Source organism: Oncorhynchus clarkii, chromosome 21 (genome assembly GCF_045791955.1).
Source record: "Oncorhynchus clarkii lewisi isolate Uvic-CL-2024 chromosome 21, UVic_Ocla_1.0, whole genome shotgun sequence".
NCBI lineage: Eukaryota > Metazoa > Chordata > Actinopteri > Salmoniformes > Salmonidae > Oncorhynchus > Oncorhynchus clarkii.
In genome coordinates this window covers 2,681,219-2,700,482 of record NC_092167.1, presented here as the reverse complement: position 1 = coordinate 2,700,482, position 19,264 = coordinate 2,681,219, and the positions used below count along the sequence as shown (strand labels likewise).

At 47.0% G+C, this 19,264-nt stretch overlaps 2 protein-coding genes and 1 non-coding gene across 5 annotated transcripts in view; 2 read left to right on the top strand and 1 right to left on the bottom strand.

Moving 5' to 3' along the window:
- Positions 1-8,945, bottom strand: part of LOC139379633 (exportin-T-like) — a 63,799-nt gene extending 54,854 nt beyond the window's left edge. For 2 of the 3 annotated variants that reach the window (XM_071122439.1, XM_071122437.1), the window contains exon 1: positions 8,764-8,935. The gene's annotated coding sequence lies outside the window, so the exon portion shown is untranslated. Of the gene's footprint in view, positions 1-8,763 lie in introns of all 3 variants that reach the window. The other variant, XM_071122438.1, reaches the window with a different exon arrangement.
- Positions 8,946-9,385: 440 nt separating this feature from the next.
- On the top strand, positions 9,386-18,822 carry LOC139379270 (large ribosomal subunit protein eL20). Its single transcript, XM_071122068.1, has 5 exons — positions 9,386-9,433; positions 10,473-10,652; positions 12,658-12,787; positions 14,771-14,880; positions 18,669-18,822. Exons 1-5 carry the CDS (start codon positions 9,416-9,418, stop codon positions 18,759-18,761), a joined length of 531 nt encoding a protein of 176 aa, XP_070978169.1. The 5' UTR covers positions 9,386-9,415; the 3' UTR covers positions 18,762-18,822.
- On the top strand, positions 10,212-10,346 carry LOC139379670 (small nucleolar RNA SNORA68). The gene has a single exon (XR_011628411.1). It is a non-coding gene; the product is annotated as a small nucleolar RNA SNORA68 (small nucleolar RNA).
- Positions 18,823-19,264: the final 442 nt, after the last annotated feature.

Below are 19,264 nucleotides of genomic sequence, written 5' to 3'. Positions count from 1 at the left end.
CCCTAACCCGGACGACGCTGGGCCAAACCCTCCCCTAACCCGGACGACGCTGGGCCAAACCCTCCCCTAACCCGGACGACGCTGGGCCAAACCCTCCCCTAACCCGGACGACGCTGGGCCAAACCCTCCCCTATCCCGGACGACGCTGGGCCAATTGTGCGTCGCCTCATAAGGTCTCCCGGTCACGGCCGGCTGTGACACAGCCTGGGATCGAACCCGGGTCTGTAATGATGCCACAAGCAATGCGATGCGTACCTTAGACCGCCGCGCCACTCTGGAGGCCCGAGAACTAGTTTTGATCAGTTCTGAAAACAAAATGTCTCCCCATTTAAAAAGACAGAGAACAAGTTATGACGGAAACAAACTGCAGTTTTGGTGCAGGTACAGACAACTAACGCAAAACTATACTGTGATATCATCCAAAATAAATATCCTGATATGTAACGATCAACCACCCCCCATCACTAATAATAATGATTTGAAAGTCTGAGAATTTACTGAACACTGTTATGGATACACACACATTACCAACCACAACACACACACACACACGTTACCAACCACAACAACACACAAGGAAGAAGAATGATGATGGTAAAAGTCATATTATATAGCCAGATTTGAAACCCATTGTAATCTATGGAATACATTCAAACCCACCTGTTTACCAAACGGCAGGTGTTAGTGTAAACAATACTGGAGAGTTGAGACCAAATCACGGACGCTGGACAGAGTGGATTTCAGTTGTAACAAAAGACAGTTTTAATGAGTCAGAGATATCTTGTCCCGCAGTTTTACGTGCACGGACCTAGTTCACATAACTCGGCAAGGAGCCAGGTGAAAAAGAGAGCCTATACAACGGTTACATTCATTTTTATACATAGAATAAAGTAGGTGGAGTCTTGTCGTTTCGGTCTTCTTGACTGGTCGGAGGGTTGGAGGCGGGCCTTGCTCTAGCCAGAGCAGAAGCCCCATTGGTGCACAGCAGAGCCTTATCCTGAGCATCCGACCAATAGAGGTGGTCAGTCTTGTGGCTGGGTGTATGTGTTCTTACGACGGAATGTCTTTGTTTATATGAGCTATGTGTATGAATACTTATATAACACAGGTATGAAGAGTAGACAAAAAAGTATGGATAACTTAAATAACCACTGTAACTTTAGAGCATAGCGTAGAGCCAGTCTCCACTTCTTAGCGCAGAGCCAGTCTCCACTTCTTAGCGCAGAGCCAGTCTCCACTTCTTAGCGCAGAGCCAGTCTCCACTTCTTAGCGCAGAGCCAGTCTCCACTTCTTAGCGCAGAGCCAGTCTCCACTTCTTAGCGCAGAGCCAGTCTCCACTTCTTAGCGTAGAGCCGGTCTCCACTTCTTAGCGTAGAGCCGGTCTCCACTTCTTAGCGTAGAGCCAGTCTCCACTTCTTAGCGTAGAGCCAGTCTCCACTTCTTAGCGTAGAGCCAGTCTCCACTTCTTAGCGCAGAGCCAGTCTCCACTTCTTAGCGCAGAGCCAGTCTCCACTTCTTAGCGTAGAGCCAGTCTCCACTTCTTAGCGTAGAGCCAGTCTCCACTTCTTAGCGTAGAGCCAGTCTCCACTTCTTAGCGTAGAGCCAGTCTCCACTTCTTAGCGTAGAGCCAGTCTCCACTTCTTAGCGTAGAGCCAGTCTCCACTTCTTAGCGTAGAGCCAGTCTCCACTTCTTAGCGTAGAGCCAGTCTCCACTTCTTAGCGTAGAGCCAGTCTCCACTTCTTAGCATAGAGCCAGTCTCCACTTCTTAGCATAGAGCCAGTCTCCACTTCTTAGCATAGAGCCAGTCTCCACTTCTTAGCATAGAGCCAGTCTCCACTTCTTAGCATAGAGCCAGTCTCCACTTCTTAGCATAGAGCCAGTCTCCACTTCTTAGCATAGAGCCAGTCTCCACTTCTTAGCATAGAGCCAGTCTCCACTTCTTAGCATAGAGCCAGTCTCCACTTCTTAGCATAGAGCCAGTCTCCACTTCTTAGCATAGAGCCAGTCTCCACTTCTTAGCGCAGATCCAGTCTCCACTTCTTAGCGCAGATCCAGTCTCCACTTCTTAGCGCAGATCCAGTCTCCACTTCTTAGCGCAGATCCAGTCTCCACTTCTTAGCACAGAGCCAGTCTGCACTTCTTAGCACAGAGCTAGTCTGCACTTCTTAGCACAGAGCTAGTCTACACTTCTTAGCACAGAGCTAGTCTACACTTCTTAGCGTAGAGCCAGTCTCCACTTCTTAGCATAGAGCTAGTCTACACTTCTTAGCTAGTGGTGCTGTTGAGTTCCTTTGTGTGATTGAGTCATTGACTCAGTGGCAGCTGACCAGCATGCCCAGGACAGCTGCACAACAGTAGCTAACGAGCACAGCAGTGTAGTGAGTGACCTGCATGGCACTGCGAGTGTCAGCGTGTGTGTGTGGCTAATATTGTTTGACACACACACACACAGACAAAGAGAGTAACGCTGAGTCAACAGAAACACGTAGGTGTTGATGGGAGGGCCAGACAGACCCTGGAACTGGGACAGACCCTGGAACTGGCCTCTCCACTCTACATAATGAACAATACCCGGGGGCTAACCCCAGTTCCCCTGCTGTACCCGGGGGCTAACCCCAGTTCCCCTGCTGTACCCGGGGGCTAACCCCAGTTCCCCTGCTGTACCCGGGGGCTAACCCCAGTTCCCCTGCTGTACCCGGGGGCTAACCCCAGTTCCCCTGCGGCTAACCCCAGTAGCTAACAGTTACACAACACATAGCTAGCATGATGCAACATGGACACAATATTTCTAATCAGTTAAGTACACAGATATCATAACAGGTGCAGCGAATGCTTGTCTTTCTAGTTCCAACAGTACAGTAATATATAATGTTTGTTTCTAACTCCAACAGTACAGTAATATATAATGTTTGTGTTTCTAGCTCCAACAGTACAGTAATATATAATGTTTCTAGCTCCAACAGTACAGTAATATATAATGTTTCTAGCTCCAACAGTGCAGTAATATATAATGTTACTAGAGCACCGGGTGGTAGCGGGCTAGAGCACCGGGTGGTAGCGGGCTAGAGCACCGGGTGGTAGCGGGCTAGAGCACCGGGTGGTAGCGGGCTAGAGCACCGGGTGGTAGCGGGCTAGAGCACCGGGTGGTAGCGGGCTAGAGCACCGGGTGGTAGCAGGCTAGTAACAGTGACTAAAGTTCAGGGCAGGGTACTGGGCGGAGACTAACAGTCTGATGGCCTGGAGATAGAAGCTGTTGTTCAGTTTCTCTGTCCCAGCTTCGATGCACATGTACTGTCTCCACCTTCTAGATGGTAGAAGGGAGAACAGGCAGTGGCTCGGGTGGCTGGGGTCCTTTATGATCTTCTAGATGGTAGAGGGGAGAACAGGCAGTGGCTCGGGTGGCTGGGGTCCTTGATGATCTTCTAGATGGTAGAAGGGAGAACAGGCAGTGGCTCGGGTGGCTGGGGTCCTTGATGATCTTCTAGATGGTAGAAGGGAGAACAGGCAGTGGCTCGGGTCCTTTATGATCTTCTAGATGGTAGAGGGGAGAACAGGCAGTGGCTCGGGTGGCTGGGGTCCTTGATGATCTTCTAGATGGTAGAGGGGAGAACAGGCAGTGGCTCGGGTGGCTGGGGTCCTTGATGATCTTCTAGATGGTAGAAGGGAGAACAGGCAGTGGCTCGGGTGGCTGGGGTCCTTGATGATCTTCTAGATGGTAGAGGGGAGAACAGGCAGTGGCTCGGGTGGCTGGGGTCCTTGATGATCTTCTAGATGGTAGAGGGGAGAACAGGCAGTGGCTCGGGTGGCTGGGGTCCTTTATGATCTTCTAGATGGTAGAGGGGAGAACAGGCAGTGGCTCGGGTGGCTGGGGTCCTTGATGATCTTCTAGATGGTAGAAGGGAGAACAGGCAGTGGATTGGGTGGCTGGGGTCCTTGATGATCTTCTAGATGGTAGAGGGGAGAACAGGCAGTGGCTCGGGTGGCTGGGGTCCTTGATGATCTTCTAGATGGTAGAAGGGAGAACAGGCAGTGGCTCGGGTCCTTGATGATCTTCTAGATGGTAGAGGGGAGAACAGGCAGTGGCTCGGGTGGCTGGGGTCCTTGATGATCTTCTAGATGGTAGAGGGGAGAACAGGCAGTGGCTCGGGTGGCTGGGGTCCTTGATGATCTTCTAGATGGTAGAGGGGAGAACAGGCAGTGGCTGGGGTCCTTGATGATCTTCTAGATGGTAGAGGGGAGAACAGGCAGTGGCTCGGGTGGCTGGGGTCCTTGATGATCTTCTAGATGGTAGAGGGGAGAACAGGCAGTGGCTCGGGTCCTTGATGATCTTCTAGATGGTAGAGGGGAGAACAGGCAGTGGCTCGGGTGGTTGAGGTGCTTGATGATCAAATCAAAATGTTATTTGTCCCATGCGCCGAATACAAACAGGTGTAGACCGTACTGTGAAATGTTTACAGACAAGCCCTTAACCAACGAGCGGTTGCCACACCAGGCAGTGATGCAACCGGTCAGGATGTTCTCATCTTCTTGGCTGATACCGATATACAATATTTTCCCTTGCCAAAAACAATTAGAACGATACTAAAAATGTTGGCGGCCTTTTAAGCCTTATAGTTAAATAGTTAACACACACACGCGGATGCAGAGGTCTAAGGCACTGCATCTCAGAGCAAGAGGCGTCACTACAGTCCCTGGTTCGAATCCAGGCTGTACCACATCCGGCCGTGATTGGGAGTCCCATAGTGCGGCTCACAATTAGCCCAGCGTCGTCTGGGTTTGGCTGAGGTAGGCAGTCATTGTAAATAAGAATGCGTTCTTAACTGACTTGCTAGTTAAATAAAGGTTACACACACACCACACTGACCCAAAAGTTAATTTGTTGGCATTTACGTATGTCCCCATTACCAGTGAAAACATAATCAATACCTTTCTATTTCACTTACTTGCTGTGCTGTTTGGTTGTTCAGTCATTTCATTCTCAACCAGGATTGCTACGGAACTCAGCTGGGGCCGTTGCTACGGAACGCCGTTGGGGCCGTTGCCACGGAACGCCGTTGGGGCCGTTGCCACGGAACGCCGCCGGGGCCGTTGCCACGGAACGCCGCCGGGGCCGTTGCCACGGAACGCCGCCGGGGCCGTTGCCACGGAACGCCGCCGAGGCCGTTGCCACGGAACGCCGCCGAGGCCGTTGCCACGGAACGCCGCCGAGGCCGTTGCCACGGAACGCCGCCGAGGCCGTTGCCACGGAACGCCGCCGAGGCCGTTGCCACGGAACGCCGCCGAGGCCGTTGCCACGGAACGCCGCCGGGGACGTTGCTACGGAACGCCGCCGGGGACGTTGCTACGGAACGCCGCTGGGGACGTTGCTACGGAATGCCGCTGGGGACGTTGCTACGGAACGCCGTTGGGGCCGTTGCTACGGAACGCCGTTTGTATTAAACACGTCAATTAAGCTTGTTGACCAATCAGGACCTGAATATGACGTCACATGATAATGTAACGCATTAATACATTGTTTACGTAGTTATTACACATTGATTAGACGATCCCTCGTATTTCATATATCACAACGATTCATCATCGTTGCTATGATGCTGGTCAAGTTGTCTCGCGCACCTACAGTGCTGGTCGTTTAAGAAAGCTAGCTAGCTCATGGAGGCAAACAATGTTCTTCCCCCAAAAACAACAATCTGTTTCAGTAGCTATAGATATCTGGCCAACTATCTAGCTAGGTGTCATCATCTAAAATAACCAACAGACAGTTCTTATTTGGTTAATGGTGGTCGGACCCATCTATGTGAAGCTAGCTACAATAAGGATTAGCCACAATAGTGTCCTTTGCGGTTTGCCTTCAAAATAAAAGCATGGCATAATTCTACTGTTTGTATTAATTTGCATCCCTGTCAATGACATACTTTTATTTTTAAGGCAAACTGCAAATTCCACTATTGTGCCTAATCCTTATTGTGGCTAGCTTCAACACATAACCCGGACCGGTCGAGCCTCACTAGCCAGATGAAGCTAGCTGGCTGCTTATAACGTTAGCTTTGGGCAACAGGGTTAAGTAGCTGGCTAGCTATTTATTTTCATCAACTGAAGTTCAATTTCAATAGGCGAACAACAAGTGGCAACCTAGCTAATACTTACTCACAAGGATCCCTAAATCATTGCTTAGAATAATGAAAGTGACTGCAGTTTCTACTGGTCATAGTTTTCAGGCTGGTTGTATTGGGGCTAGCTAAGTACCAAGCTAAAGCTAGCTAGGTACCAAGCTAAAGCTAGCTAGGTACTAAGCTAAAGCTAGCTAGGTACTAAGCTAAAGCTAGCTAGGTACTAAGCTAAAGCTAGCTAGGTACTAAGCTAAAGCTAGCTAGGTACCAAGCTAAAGCTAGCTACCCCAGAAGTTGCGGTCAAACAAATTATGCTTTATTACCAACGCGGTATTGTAAACACATCGTTCGTGGCCGCTGTTGCAGACTTCTTTGTACAGCTTTGACAGAGCTACTGTATCTCTTTGGCACGCAAAGACCCAAACGGCGTTCCGTAGTATGTCGTGAAGCTAATAGCAGTGACACTATTACTGTGTAACTCCAGTAGGGCAACATCTGAAAAACAGCGCACTTGGTAGCGTGTAACGGTGCTCGACCAATCGGCGAAAGACAACATAACCCACGACAGAGAACGGTTGATTGTCAAGGGCAATGAATTCCATTTTCTTGGCTTTAATGGTTTTCGCCTTTTGCGTTGTCTTGCTGAAATGTTCTTACTCTTTCAAATGACTGCTGGACTTGTTGACTGCTCGATCCACACAGCAGACATTGTGGGCTAGGTTAGGAATGCTATTTTGCACAATGTAGCGCAAAAAATCTACTTGGCGTCATTACGTCATGCATCTTCGTTATATAGGTATGCGCGTTAGCTTTGGCATCGGCGTTAAACAAGACATCGGGCCGATATTAACGTTGGCATGTTTAGCTAATATCGCCCGATTACGATATATTACGATCGTGCCTCCCTAGTGGCAACTGCTCGGCATCTGACCATAAAGCGCTAGAGAGGGTAGTGTGTACGGCCCAGTAAATCACTGTGGCCAAGCTTCCTGCCATCCAGGACCTATATAATAGGCAGTGTCAGAGGAAGGCCCAAAAATTGTCAAAGACTCCAATCACCCAAGTCATAGACAGTTCGCTCTGTTCAGGTGCCGTACCAGGTGGTGATACAGCCCGACAGACAGGATGCTCTCAATGGCGCATCTGTAAAAGAATGTGAGGATCTTATGGGCCACGCCTAATTTCTTCAGCCTCCTGGAGGTTGAAGAGGCAGTCGCTGTGTCTTCTTCACCACATTGTCTGTGTGAATGGATCATTTCAGGTTGTCAGTGCACGCTGAGGAACTTGAAACATGTTCACCCTCTCCACTGTGGCCCATCGATGTGGATGGGGGTGTGATCTCTCTGTTGTCTCCTGAAGTCCACAATCAGCTCCTTCCGTTATGTTGACGTTGAGGTAAGAGGTTATTGTCCTGGCACCACTCCGCCAGGGCCCTCCCCTCCTCCCTGTAGGCTGTCTTGTCATTGTTGGCAAATCAGCACTACCACTGTTGTGTCATCAGCAAACTTGATGATTGAGTTGGAGACGTGCACAGCCAAGCAGTACAGGAGGGGATCTAGCACCCAGTTACATAGGGCTGGGCTCAGAACCAGGACCCCGAGCTCAGTGATGAGCTTGGAGGGCACTATGGTGTTGAAAGCTGCGCTGTAGTCGACGAACAGCATTCTTACATAGGTATTCATCTTGTCCAGATGGGATAGGGCAGTGTGCATGCGACGGCAATTGAGTCATCTGTTGGGGCGGCACACAAATTGTAGAGGGTCTAGGGATTCAGGTAAGATGATGTGATCTCTAACTAGTGGGTCTAGGGCTTCAGGTAAGGTGATGTGATCCTTAACGAGTGGGTCTAGGGCTTCAGGTAAGGTGATATGATCCTTAACTAGTGGGTTTAGGGCTTCGGGTAAGATGATCCTTAACTAGTGTGTTTAGGGCTTCGGGTAAGATGATATGATCCTTAACTAGTGGGTTTAGGGCTTCGGGTAAGGTGCAGGAGATATGATCCTTAACTAGTGGGTTTAGGGCTTCGGGTAAGATGACAGAAGTGACAGAAGTGAGTGCAGTGGGGCGATGGTCATTTAGTTCAGGTACTTTTGCCTTCTTGGGTAAAGGAACAATGGTGGACATCTTGAAGTAAGTGGGGTAGGGAGAGACTGAATCCGTCCGTAAACACTCCAGCCAGCTGGTCTACACATGCTCTGAGGACGCGGGATGCTGTCTGGGCCGGCAGCCTTGCGAGGGCTAATAAACTATTTTGACTTAGATGCCGGTTACCTAGTATTGACTAACGTTAACTAGCTAGCGGCTGGACAGTTGGCACCGAAATACCGACTGGCCGTCTGGTCAGCCACTCCTCATAAAAAGTTGCCCTTGTGTGTGTTGTTCTGGCTTGGTCGCATAACGTTAGCTGGATATCTAACTAGTTTCGTTTAAATGAAACAAGGTAACAACGTTAAATACAGGTTTTTATACTTGTACTATCAAAACGTCACAACATCAAATTAACGTTAGAGCTACGGCAGACTGTTTTTCCTCCGGTATCATCAGCACACGTTTACCGCACATTGAGCCACCATAACGCTCCCGGTGAAAGACTCCCGAGGCCCGTTGAACAAAGTCAATTCAGAAGTAAACCGATATTTTATAATATCTCACCTTATTGTTATACTTTTATCTTCATCGTCTCCGTCCGTCAGTACATCCCTAAATCGTCAGGAATTACCCAAAAAAGCACTTCGAGTTTGTCTGTTTAGCTCGGCTAAGGGTTCAGAGCAGGAATTTCAGGAGTCGATTTCTTGCGGCGTGTCGATTCAACGGAACGGGAAACGTCACATTTTCGTTGGGTCATGACCACAGGAAGAAGTTCTCCCCCACAAATTATTTTATTTCCAATAAAACGTGTTTTAAATAAACGTAATTTCCTTCACGACAAGTCTGTGGCTAGATATATGTTTTTTTGGAGGATCCCTCTTCTGATAACAATTCCATAAATGTTTTGAAAGGGAATATTTGACTATTCTGACAGATTGATTAGATAAATCTTATTTATTAGATATGAGGTGGTTCTACTCCTTCTACTCTCTGATACAGTCAAAGATTGACTGTCGTTGACAATGTCAAAGATACTGATAAAATTATAGCTTAAAATATAAATAAACGTTCATTAAAAAAACAGCTCATAAACGCTCTGGACGGCGAACCAATCAGAGGAATTAAAGCGTTGGATCCCGCCCCTTTTTGTACTTCACATCCGGAGTCTCCGCCCTACTACTTCCTCTTTCCCAGTTCGCAGTCAGCGAGAGACACCATGAAGGCGTCTGGCACAGTATGTAAAATTGTTTATTCAACCTTTTTAAATCACAGAAAGCCAATTATATGGACAGATTTGAGCACACATTGCTTCAATCGTTTGAATTATGTAGTTACATGATGCTAAATCGATATAAATAGTTCAATTGTTTCGGCTTTAAAAAACTGAAGCCTCCGCGGCTGTAACATGGCGTCCACGTTTGAGATTTTGGACCATGTGGGGCCCATAGAGAAACAATGCAGCCATCTAGGAAAATATGTGGCAACAGTGAACCAAACAAATATCCCCGTCTTATGTATTTAGCCACCTCCAAACAATTTGTCTTCTGTACACTTCTTCTCAAAGTGTGTTAAAATGTCCGCGAAGTGCTAACTAACATGTATCTAGTAGCCTAGAGTGCTAACTTTAGTAAGCTAGTTGCCACATACCTGCCTAGGCGTAGGCCGCGTTGCTAGTCGGGTAACTTGGCCAGTTAGGGAATTTACATCTCGTAGCTAATTATCCTCTCCAGACACATGTTAGCTGCCCATCCTGTTTCTCAATCCCGAAACAAGTCATTAGTTGGGTTGTTAACTGGAAGTAGTTGTTAGTTATAGCTAGCTAGTGTCATTCAGAACTGTAAAATATCAAAGTTAGCAGGCTAAGATTGGCTGGCTACCAAGCTAAATACATTGCGCCTGGTACATGAAGCAAACGTAATGTTGACATCCTCGCAGTTGACTGTAGGAAATGTCAGGCATTATATTAATATAATTTAGTCACCCCCCCCCCCCTATTTAGATTTACGAATTGCAATGCACCCTAACCCAAAGGCCATATCAAATAAATGGTATGATCTTGTCAGGTGTGCTAAAATCAACATGATGTACCTTGTCGCCTTTCTCTGATGCTTATGTGCCGTTGAAAGTGAATCCAAGGTTCAACATTTTAATACATATGCGTCTTATCCAGTATCCATCATAATCTTCAAGTTAGCAACTGGTATCTATGGACAACTATGGACATTGTATTGCACGTTACCCACATTTTTTCCCCTCCTGCTCCATCCACACAGCTTAGGGAGTACAAAGTCGTTGGGCGCCTCCTGCCCTCGGTTAAGAACCCCACCCCTCCTCTCTACCGCATGAGGATCTTCGCTCCTAACCACGTGGTGGCCAAGTCTCGCTTCTGGTACTTTGTCTCCCAGCTGAGGAAGATGAAGAAGGCCAACGGAGAGACCGTCTACTGTGGTCTGGTAGGTAGCACAGGGGACGGGGTGGGCTCATTGGTGTGATGGGGGAAACAAATCAACTGCAAAGATTCACCAGTATTGAATGCACATCTTCTTTAATGTGTTTCATTATGTGCAAATAAACTATTATGGAAATGGATGGTTTCAGTGGTCTGGCTGGAAGTTAGTATGACTGTTGCACACACAAACTGTGAAGTAGTTTAATTAAAGACACTGCCCTTTAAAAAGAGATTACAGGAGAAAGGAAACTGATGCGTTTGACCGGTATTAGATTTTTATTAAAAAATCAATTGCTGCATTGTTTGTCTGGTGATCCTCTCCTGGAGAAATGAGACGTTTTCAGGGTAAACATCCTCTCCTGGAGAAATGAGACGTTTTCAGGGTAAACATCCTCTCCTGGAGAAATGAGACGTTTTCAGGGTAAACATCCTCTCCTGGAGAAATGAGACGTTTTCATGGTAAACATCCTCTCCTGGAGAAATGAGACGTTTTCAGGGTAAACATCCTCTCCTGGAGAAATGAGACGTTTTCAGGGTAAACATCCTCTCCTGGAGAAATGAGACGTTTTCATGGTAAACATCCTCTCCTGGAGAAATGAGACGTTTTCAGGGTAAACATCCTCTCCTGGAGAAATGAGACGTTTTCATGGTAAACATCCTCTCCTGGAGAAATGAGACGTTTTCAGGGTAAACATCCTCTCCTGGAGAAATGAGACGTTTTCAGGGTAAACATCCTCTCCTGGAGAAATGAGACGTTTTCAGGGTAAACATCCTCTCCTGGAGAAATGAGACGTTTTCAGGGTAAACATCCTCTCCTGGAGAAATGAGACGTTTTCATGGTAAACATCCTCTCCTGGAGAAATGAGACGTTTTCAGGGTAAACATCCTCTCCTGGAGAAATGAGACGTTTTCAGGGTAAACATCCTCTCCTGGAGAAATGAGACGTTTTCAGGGTAAACATCCTCTCCTGGAGAAATGAGACGTTTTCAGGGTAAACATCCTCTCCTGGAGAAATGAGACGTTTTCAGGGTAAACATCCTCTCCTGGAGAAATGAGACGTTTTCAGGGTAAACATGAGTAAAGGCTATGCATGTACACCAGTGTTGTCACGATACCTGAATTTAGACTTGGATACCTGCTTCAGTGTCAGGATACTCAATATCATCACAATATATTCAAAACGATGCCACGGCAAACAAAACAAACAAAACGTCACCTGATCCAGATGGAGGAACTCAGCTACTGTTCTGTATCTTGGAGTTTTTATTTCATTTGGTTTCTTTTTACTTTAGCCTTTATTTAACTAGGCAAGTCACTGAAGAACAAATTCTTCTTTACAGTGACGGCCAAACCCGGACGATGCCGGGCCAGTTGTGTGGGTGACGCACAATGAATCAGTCATACATTTGATTTGATTGGATTGTTCTTTTGTAGATTAGTAAAAACTCAGTTTTAATAATTTATTTAAAAGGAACATTTCTAGATAAACTTAATTAAATCGAGATGTAGCCTAGGTCTTATTCACGGGACAGGGGAATGCGGACCAAGGCACTCTTCATATAATTCATTTGAATGCCTTTTTGTTAGTTTGGCATGTTCAATAGAAACATTATTATATTTTTTTTAAACCGATGTGTTTCTGCTGAATTGAGTTATTCAGCTTGTTTTGAGCTGATTTCACGGGGCTGCAGATAACCAACAACCCCTTCTGTTTAGGACTAGCATTGAACTGATAGGCTTGAACCTCTCAATCGCGTGAGACCCGTTTGACGGAATGTAACCAAATCCCTGTACTGGATAATTTTCAGTGCATCCCTAACGTCCCTCTGCCATTTCTGTATAAGTCAGGTTAAACCTTATAGAATGAGACAACTTCCTGTCTGCCAATTAGGTGTCGGTCAGGAAGTTGTCTTGTTCTGTAAGGTTGAACCTGTCAGTCAGGAAGTTGTCTCGTTCTATAAGGTTGAACCTTGTCTAATGAACTCTTATTTCCCCCACCTCTGTCTCAGGTGCACGAGAAGACTCCCCTGAAGGTGAAGAACTTTGGCATCTGGTTGCGTTACGACTCCCGTAGCGGAACCCACAACATGTACCGAGAATACAGAGACCTGACCACCTCTGCAGCAGTCACCCAGTGCTGTGAGTATGTCTGTCTGACAGTCTGGAGAGTATGTGTGGCCCCATGTCCTGCAGTCTGTCTGATAGTCTGGAGAACACTGGACCGTTACCCAGTGCTGTGAGTATGTCCCAGTGCTGTGAGTATGTCTGTCTGACAGTCTGGAGAGTATGTCCCAGTGTGGCCCCATGTCCTGCAGTCTGTCTGATAGTCTGGAGAACACTGGACCGTTACCCAGTGCTGTGAGTATGTCCCTGTTTGGCCCCAGTCTGTCTGACAGTCTGGAGAACACTGGATTTAACCCATTGATGCATTGGACAGCCATTTTTAAGATCTGTGATCATTATTAGACAGTTCCTCATGATATATGTTTAGTGAAACAGCTTGTAGCTGCTGTAGATCCGTCCCAGGAGAACGGAGAGTGAATTTAGAGTTAACGGTGTAAACGTTGAGTTGGCACATAAACCCAACGTGCGTTGTCTCTGTGTATTGGGTTTGGGCGCTATGCAGATACCGTTTCTGTATCATACCGGTACTATCGGAAGTGTACCTAAGTTGCACCCCCCCCCCCCCCCCCAATAAATACATCTGCGACACAAACAATGTAGTCAACCGGGATCTTGATCCAGGAGGAGATTAATTATCTCTGCTGTAACCTAGAAGCTTGATGTTGCCATCTAATACTTAGCTAGGAAGTTAGCAAACCAAATTTATTTTACTCAGTACATCTTAGTTGTCAAGCCAGATGCTTAGCTGGAGCCCAGGCAGGAGATCATTTACAGGCCTACTGTGTCTGATCTTGTCGTGTCAGAAATCAAACCATCAGAACGCTGTTGTCTTCCAGCAGCTACACGTGAAAACAACGTTCTGCAATCCACACCTAAAGCTTTGAGACATGAACCTAATCTGCCCCCCCCCCTCCAGCAGGCCTGATCAGTGAGACATGAGCCTAATCTGCCCTGCCCCCAGCAGGCCTGAAATTAAATCAGTGAGACGTTGCTTAATTTTCCCTCCTAAAGATCTTGATAAATCTTTCTTGGGGGGGTAAATACTAACTTGGCCAGTCTTCCAGGAGGGCAGTTGGGTGTTTTTGTTATTCTGATGTTGTGTCTGTGTGTTCTCCAGATCGTGATATGTCTTCCAGGAGGGCAGTTGGGTGTTTTTGTTGTTCTGATGTTGTGTCTGTGTTCTCCAGATCGTGATATGTCTTCCAGGAGGGCAGTTGGGTGTTTTTGTTGTTCTGATGTTGTGTCTGTGTTCTCCAGATCGTGATATGTCTTCCAGGAGGGCAGTTGGGTGTTGTTGTTCTGATGTTGTGTCTGTGTTCTCCAGATGGTGATATGTCTTCCAGGAGGACAGTTGGGTGTTTTTGTTGTTCTGATGTTGTGTCTGTGTTCTCCAGATCGTGATATGTCTTCCAGGAGGGCAGTTGGGTGTTTTTGTTCTGATGTTGTGTCTGTGTTCTCCAGATCGTGATATGTCTTCCAGGAGGGCAGTTGGGTGTTGTTGTTCTGATGTTGTGTCTGTGTTCTCCAGATGGTGATATGTCTTCCAGGAGGGCAGTTGGGTGTTGTTGTTCTGATGTTGTGTCTGTGTTCTCCAGATCGTGATATGTCTTCCAGGAGGACAGTTGGGTGTTTTTGTTGTTCTGATGTTGTGTCTGTTCTCCAGATGGTGATATGTCTTCCAGGAGGACAGTTGGGTGTTTTTGTTGTTCTGATGTTGTGTCTGTTCTCCAGATGGTGATATGTCTTCCAGGAGGACAGTTGGGTGTTGTTGTTCTGATGTTGTGTCTGTGTTCTCCAGATGGTGATATGTCTTCCAGGAGGACAGTTGGGTGTTTTTGTTGTTCTGATGTTGTGTCTGTTCTCCAGATGGTGATATGTCTTCCAGGAGGACAGTTGGGTGTTGTTGTTCTGATGTTGTGTCTGTGTTCTCCAGATGGTGATATGTCTTCCAGGAGGACAGTTGGGTGTTGTTGTTCTGATGTTGTGTCTGTTCTCCAGATCGTGATATGGGTGCTCGCCATCGTGCCCGTGCCCACTCCATCCACATCATGAAGGTCCAGGAGATCGCTGCCAACAAATGCCGCAGGCCTGCCATCAAGCAGTTCCACGTAAGTCTTCTCACATCCACCCGAGGGACCGGGTCTAGTTCCACGTAAGTCTTCTCTCATCGTATATCATCCACCCGAGGTACCGGGACCGGGTCTAGGTCTTCTCACATCCACCCGAGGTACCGGGTCTAGGTCAACTCACATCCACCCGAGGGACCGGGTCTAGGTCAACTCACATCCACCCGAGGGACCGGGTCTAGGTCAACTCACATCCACCCGAGGTACCGGTACCGGGTCTAGGTCAGACTGTTCTCTGTGCTACGGTACCGGGTCTAGGTCAGACTGTTCTCTGTGCTACGGTACCGGGTCTAGGTCAGACTGTTCTCTCTACTACCGCACGGTACTGGGTCTAGGTCAGACTGTTCTCTGTGCTACGGCACGGTACCGGGTCTAGGTCAGACTGTTCTCTGTGCTACGGCACGGTACCGGGTCTAGGTCAGACTGTTCTCTCTGCTACCGCACGGTACCGGGTCTAGGTCAGACTGTTCTCTGTGCTACCACACGGTACCGGGTCTAGGTCAGACTGTTCTCTGTGCTACCGCACGGTACCGGGTCTAGGTCAGACTGTTCTCTGTGCTACGGTACCGGGTCTAGGTCAGACTGTTCTCTGCGCCAAGTCTAGGTCCAAGAGGGTCCTTAACAGCTTCTTACCCCCAAGACTGCTGAGCACACTGCTCTTACTCACTGTTTATTATCTATGCATAGTCACTTTACCCCTACCTACATGTACATAGTACCTCAACTAACCTGTACCCCCACACATTGACCCGGTACAGGTACCACCTGTATATAGCCTCATTACTAACCTGTACCCCCACACATTGACTCTACTGGTACCACCTGTATATAGCCTCATTACTAACCTGTACCCCCACACATTGACTCTACTGGTACCCTGTATATAGCCCCATTACTAACCTGTACCCCCACACATTGACTTGGTACAGGTACCACCTGTATATAGCCTCATTACTAACCTGTACCCCCACACATTGACTAGGTACTGGTACCCTGTATATAGCCTCATTACTAACCTGTACCCCCACACATTGACTCTACTGGTACCCTGTATATAGCCTCATTACTAACCTGTACCCCCACACATTGACTCTACTGGTACCCTGTATATAGCCTCATTACTAACCTGTACCCCCACACATTGACTAGGTACAGGTACCCTGTATATAGCCTCATTACTAACCTGTACCCCCACACATTGACTAGGTACTGGTACCCTGTATATAGCCTCATTACTAACCTGTACCCCCACACATTGACTAGGTACAGGTACCCTGTATATAGCCTCATTACTAACCTGTACCCCCACACATTGACTAGGTACTGGTACCCTGTATATAGCCTCATTACTAACCTGTACCCCCACACATTGACTCTACTGGTACCACCTGTATATAGCCTCATTACTAACCTGTACCCCCACACATTGACTCTACTGGTACCCCGTCTATATAGCCCCATTACTAACCTGTACCCCCACACATTGACTCTACTGGTACCCCCTGTATATAGCCTCATTACTAACCTGTACCCCCACACATTGACTAGGTACTGGTACCCTGTATATAGCCTCATTACTAACCTGTACCCCCACACATTGACTAGGTACAGGTACCCTGTATATAGCCTCATTACTAACCTGTACCCCCACACATTGACTAGGTACTGGTACCCTGTATATAGCCTCATTACTAACCTGTACCCCCACACATTGACTCTACTGGTACCACCTGTATATAGCCTCATTACTAACCTGTACCCCCACGCATTGACTCTACTGGTACCCTGTATATAGCCTCATTACTAACCTGTACCCCCACACATTGACCCGGTACAGGTACCACCTGTATATAGCCTCATTACTAACCTGTACCCCCACACATTGACCCGGTACAGGTACCACCTGTATATAGCCTCATTACTAACCTGTACCCCCACACATTGACTCTACTGGTACCACCTGTATATAGCCTCATTACTAACCTGTACCCCCACACATTGACTCTACTGGTACCCCCTGTATATAGCCTCATTACTAACCTGTACCCCACACATTGACTCTACTGGTACCCCCTGTATATAGCCTCATTACTAACCTGTACCCCCACACATTGACTAGGTACAGGTACCCCGTATATAGCCTCATTACTAACCTGTACCCCCACACATTGACTCTACTGGTACACCCTGTATATAGCCTCATTACTAACCTGTACCCCCACACATTGACTCTACTGGTACCCCCTGTATATAGCCTCATTACTAACCTGTACCCCCACACATTGACTCTACTGGTACCCCCTGTATATAGCCTCATTACTAACCTGTACCCCCACACATTGACTAGGTACTGGTACCCTGTATATAGCCTCATTACTAACCTGTACCCCCACACATTGACTCTACTGGTACCCCCTGTATATAGCCTCATTACTAACCTGTACCCCCACACATTGACTAGGTACAGGTACCCCCTGTATATAGCCTCATTACTAACCTGTACCCCCACACATTGACTAGGTACAGGTACCCCCTGTATATAGCCTCATTACTAACCTGTACCCCCACACATTGACTAGGTACAGGTACCCCCTGTATATAGCCTCATTACTAACCTGTACCCCCACACATTGACTCTACTGGTACCCCCTGTATATAGCCTCATTACTAACCTGTACCCCCACACATTACCTCTACTGGTACCCCCTGTATATAGCCTCATTACTAACCTGTACCCCCACACATTGACTAGGTACAGGTACCCCCTGTATATAGCCTCATTACTAACCTGTACCCCCACACATTGACTAGGTACAGGTACCCCCTGTATATAGCCTCATTACTAACCTGTACCCCCACACATTGACTAGGTACAGGTACCCCGTCTATAAAGCCTCGTTATTGTTATTTTGTTTTTATTTCATTTTTTACTTTAGTTTATTTAGTAAGTATTTGTAGCATTTCACTGTTGTGTTCGGCACACGTGACAAATACAATTTGATTTAAATCCCCGCGTGGGCTAGGTGAAAAATCTGCCGTTGTGCCCTTGAGCAAGACACTTAGCCCCATACGCTCCTATAAGTTGCTCTGGAAAAAAGGAGCGTCTGCTAAATGACTCCAATGTGAATGGTATTGTGAGCGTATCGTAATGCCAGGGTGTATTGCGTCTTGCTGTTTTAACTGAGTCTGATGTGCCGCGGGTCTCTGGCGCTGTATTGGTCCGCTCCGGATATAAAACCTGCCAGACAAAACACCAGATTCCTCTTCCAGATTTAATGTTCCTGGTCTTAAAACCTGGCGTGTTTTCGAATCTGGCTCCATGCTGATGCTACCGCCTGTAAAATTAGTATGGTGTTGTAATTTCAATGGATGATCGGCAAAACTTACTTTTATCCCCTAGTTATCTAACCCCCCCCCCCCCCCCCCCCCCCCCCCACATTGCCACTTTAAGGCAAATTCTATATATTTCTACTTGATTTTTAAATTATTGTAGTTATGATGACTGTAGGTTTCTGCCGTTCAAATAAACCCAGCTAAGTGTTAGCATGGCGGCTGTGTGCCTTGTTTTCTTAATGGAAACGCTAGGAGCTCAGACGCAATCGTTGAACGTTGTTATTCAGTTATTGTATCTTAGCTCCTCCTGTGTGTGTGTGTGTGTGTGGCGCTCCTTTTCGTTTAAGTGTTCTTCTCTGACTAACCAGCACCTCGCCTCATTTCTTCTGCCCGTCAGATGTCTTTGCTTAAAACATCTCCTCTTGTCCTCTCCTCAGGACTCCAAGATCAAGTTCCCCCTGCCCCACAGGGTCCTGCGTCGCCAACACAAGCCCCGCTTCACCACCAAGAGACCAAACACCTTCTTCTAAAGGAAATAACCTCTGTTTTCACTTTGTGCGGCACAATAAAAATTCTAATTGTAGAAAAGAAGCCATTTTGTTTTTGAGTTTAATTTTTGTACATGTTTGGCTAAGAATTGGTTTTGTGATACTTCCGGCAAGTTTGAAGTGAAGCCTAGTTTCTCTGAGTCATGAGTTGGATTGCATCATGCTTTGCAGGAGGGGGGAAATGGTTGTCAGTGGATATTATGTGAAAAGTTAACTAATAACATTCAGAAATGTGAAGAGAGAATGTTTGGACCATCGTCACAGATTTGCTACAAAACAGCCCCTAATTATGGCTTTATAATGACCATTTAGAAAGATTATGCGTTGCATATGAGTGCTGATCAATATATGAAAGATAAAAGTTACCACATAATAACATGGTTGAACTCATCTGGATCATCTGTAGGTTGTAATATGCAGTGGCCTGGAAGAGGCCATTTTAACCCCCCTTTATCCAGTAGAAGCTCACATTTTAAGAGTTCTTG

What these genes read in the sequence shown, in the direction of transcription:
- LOC139379270 (XM_071122068.1), top strand. An exon ending in AGACCGTCTACTGTGGTCTG is followed by an intron (nt 10,653 to 12,657) that starts GTAGGTAGCACA and finishes CCTCTGTCTCAG; the next exon opens with GTGCACGAGAAGACTCCCCT. An exon ending in CTGCCATCAAGCAGTTCCAC is followed by an intron (nt 14,881 to 18,668) that starts GTAAGTCTTCTC and finishes TCCTCTCCTCAG; the next exon opens with GACTCCAAGATCAAGTTCCC.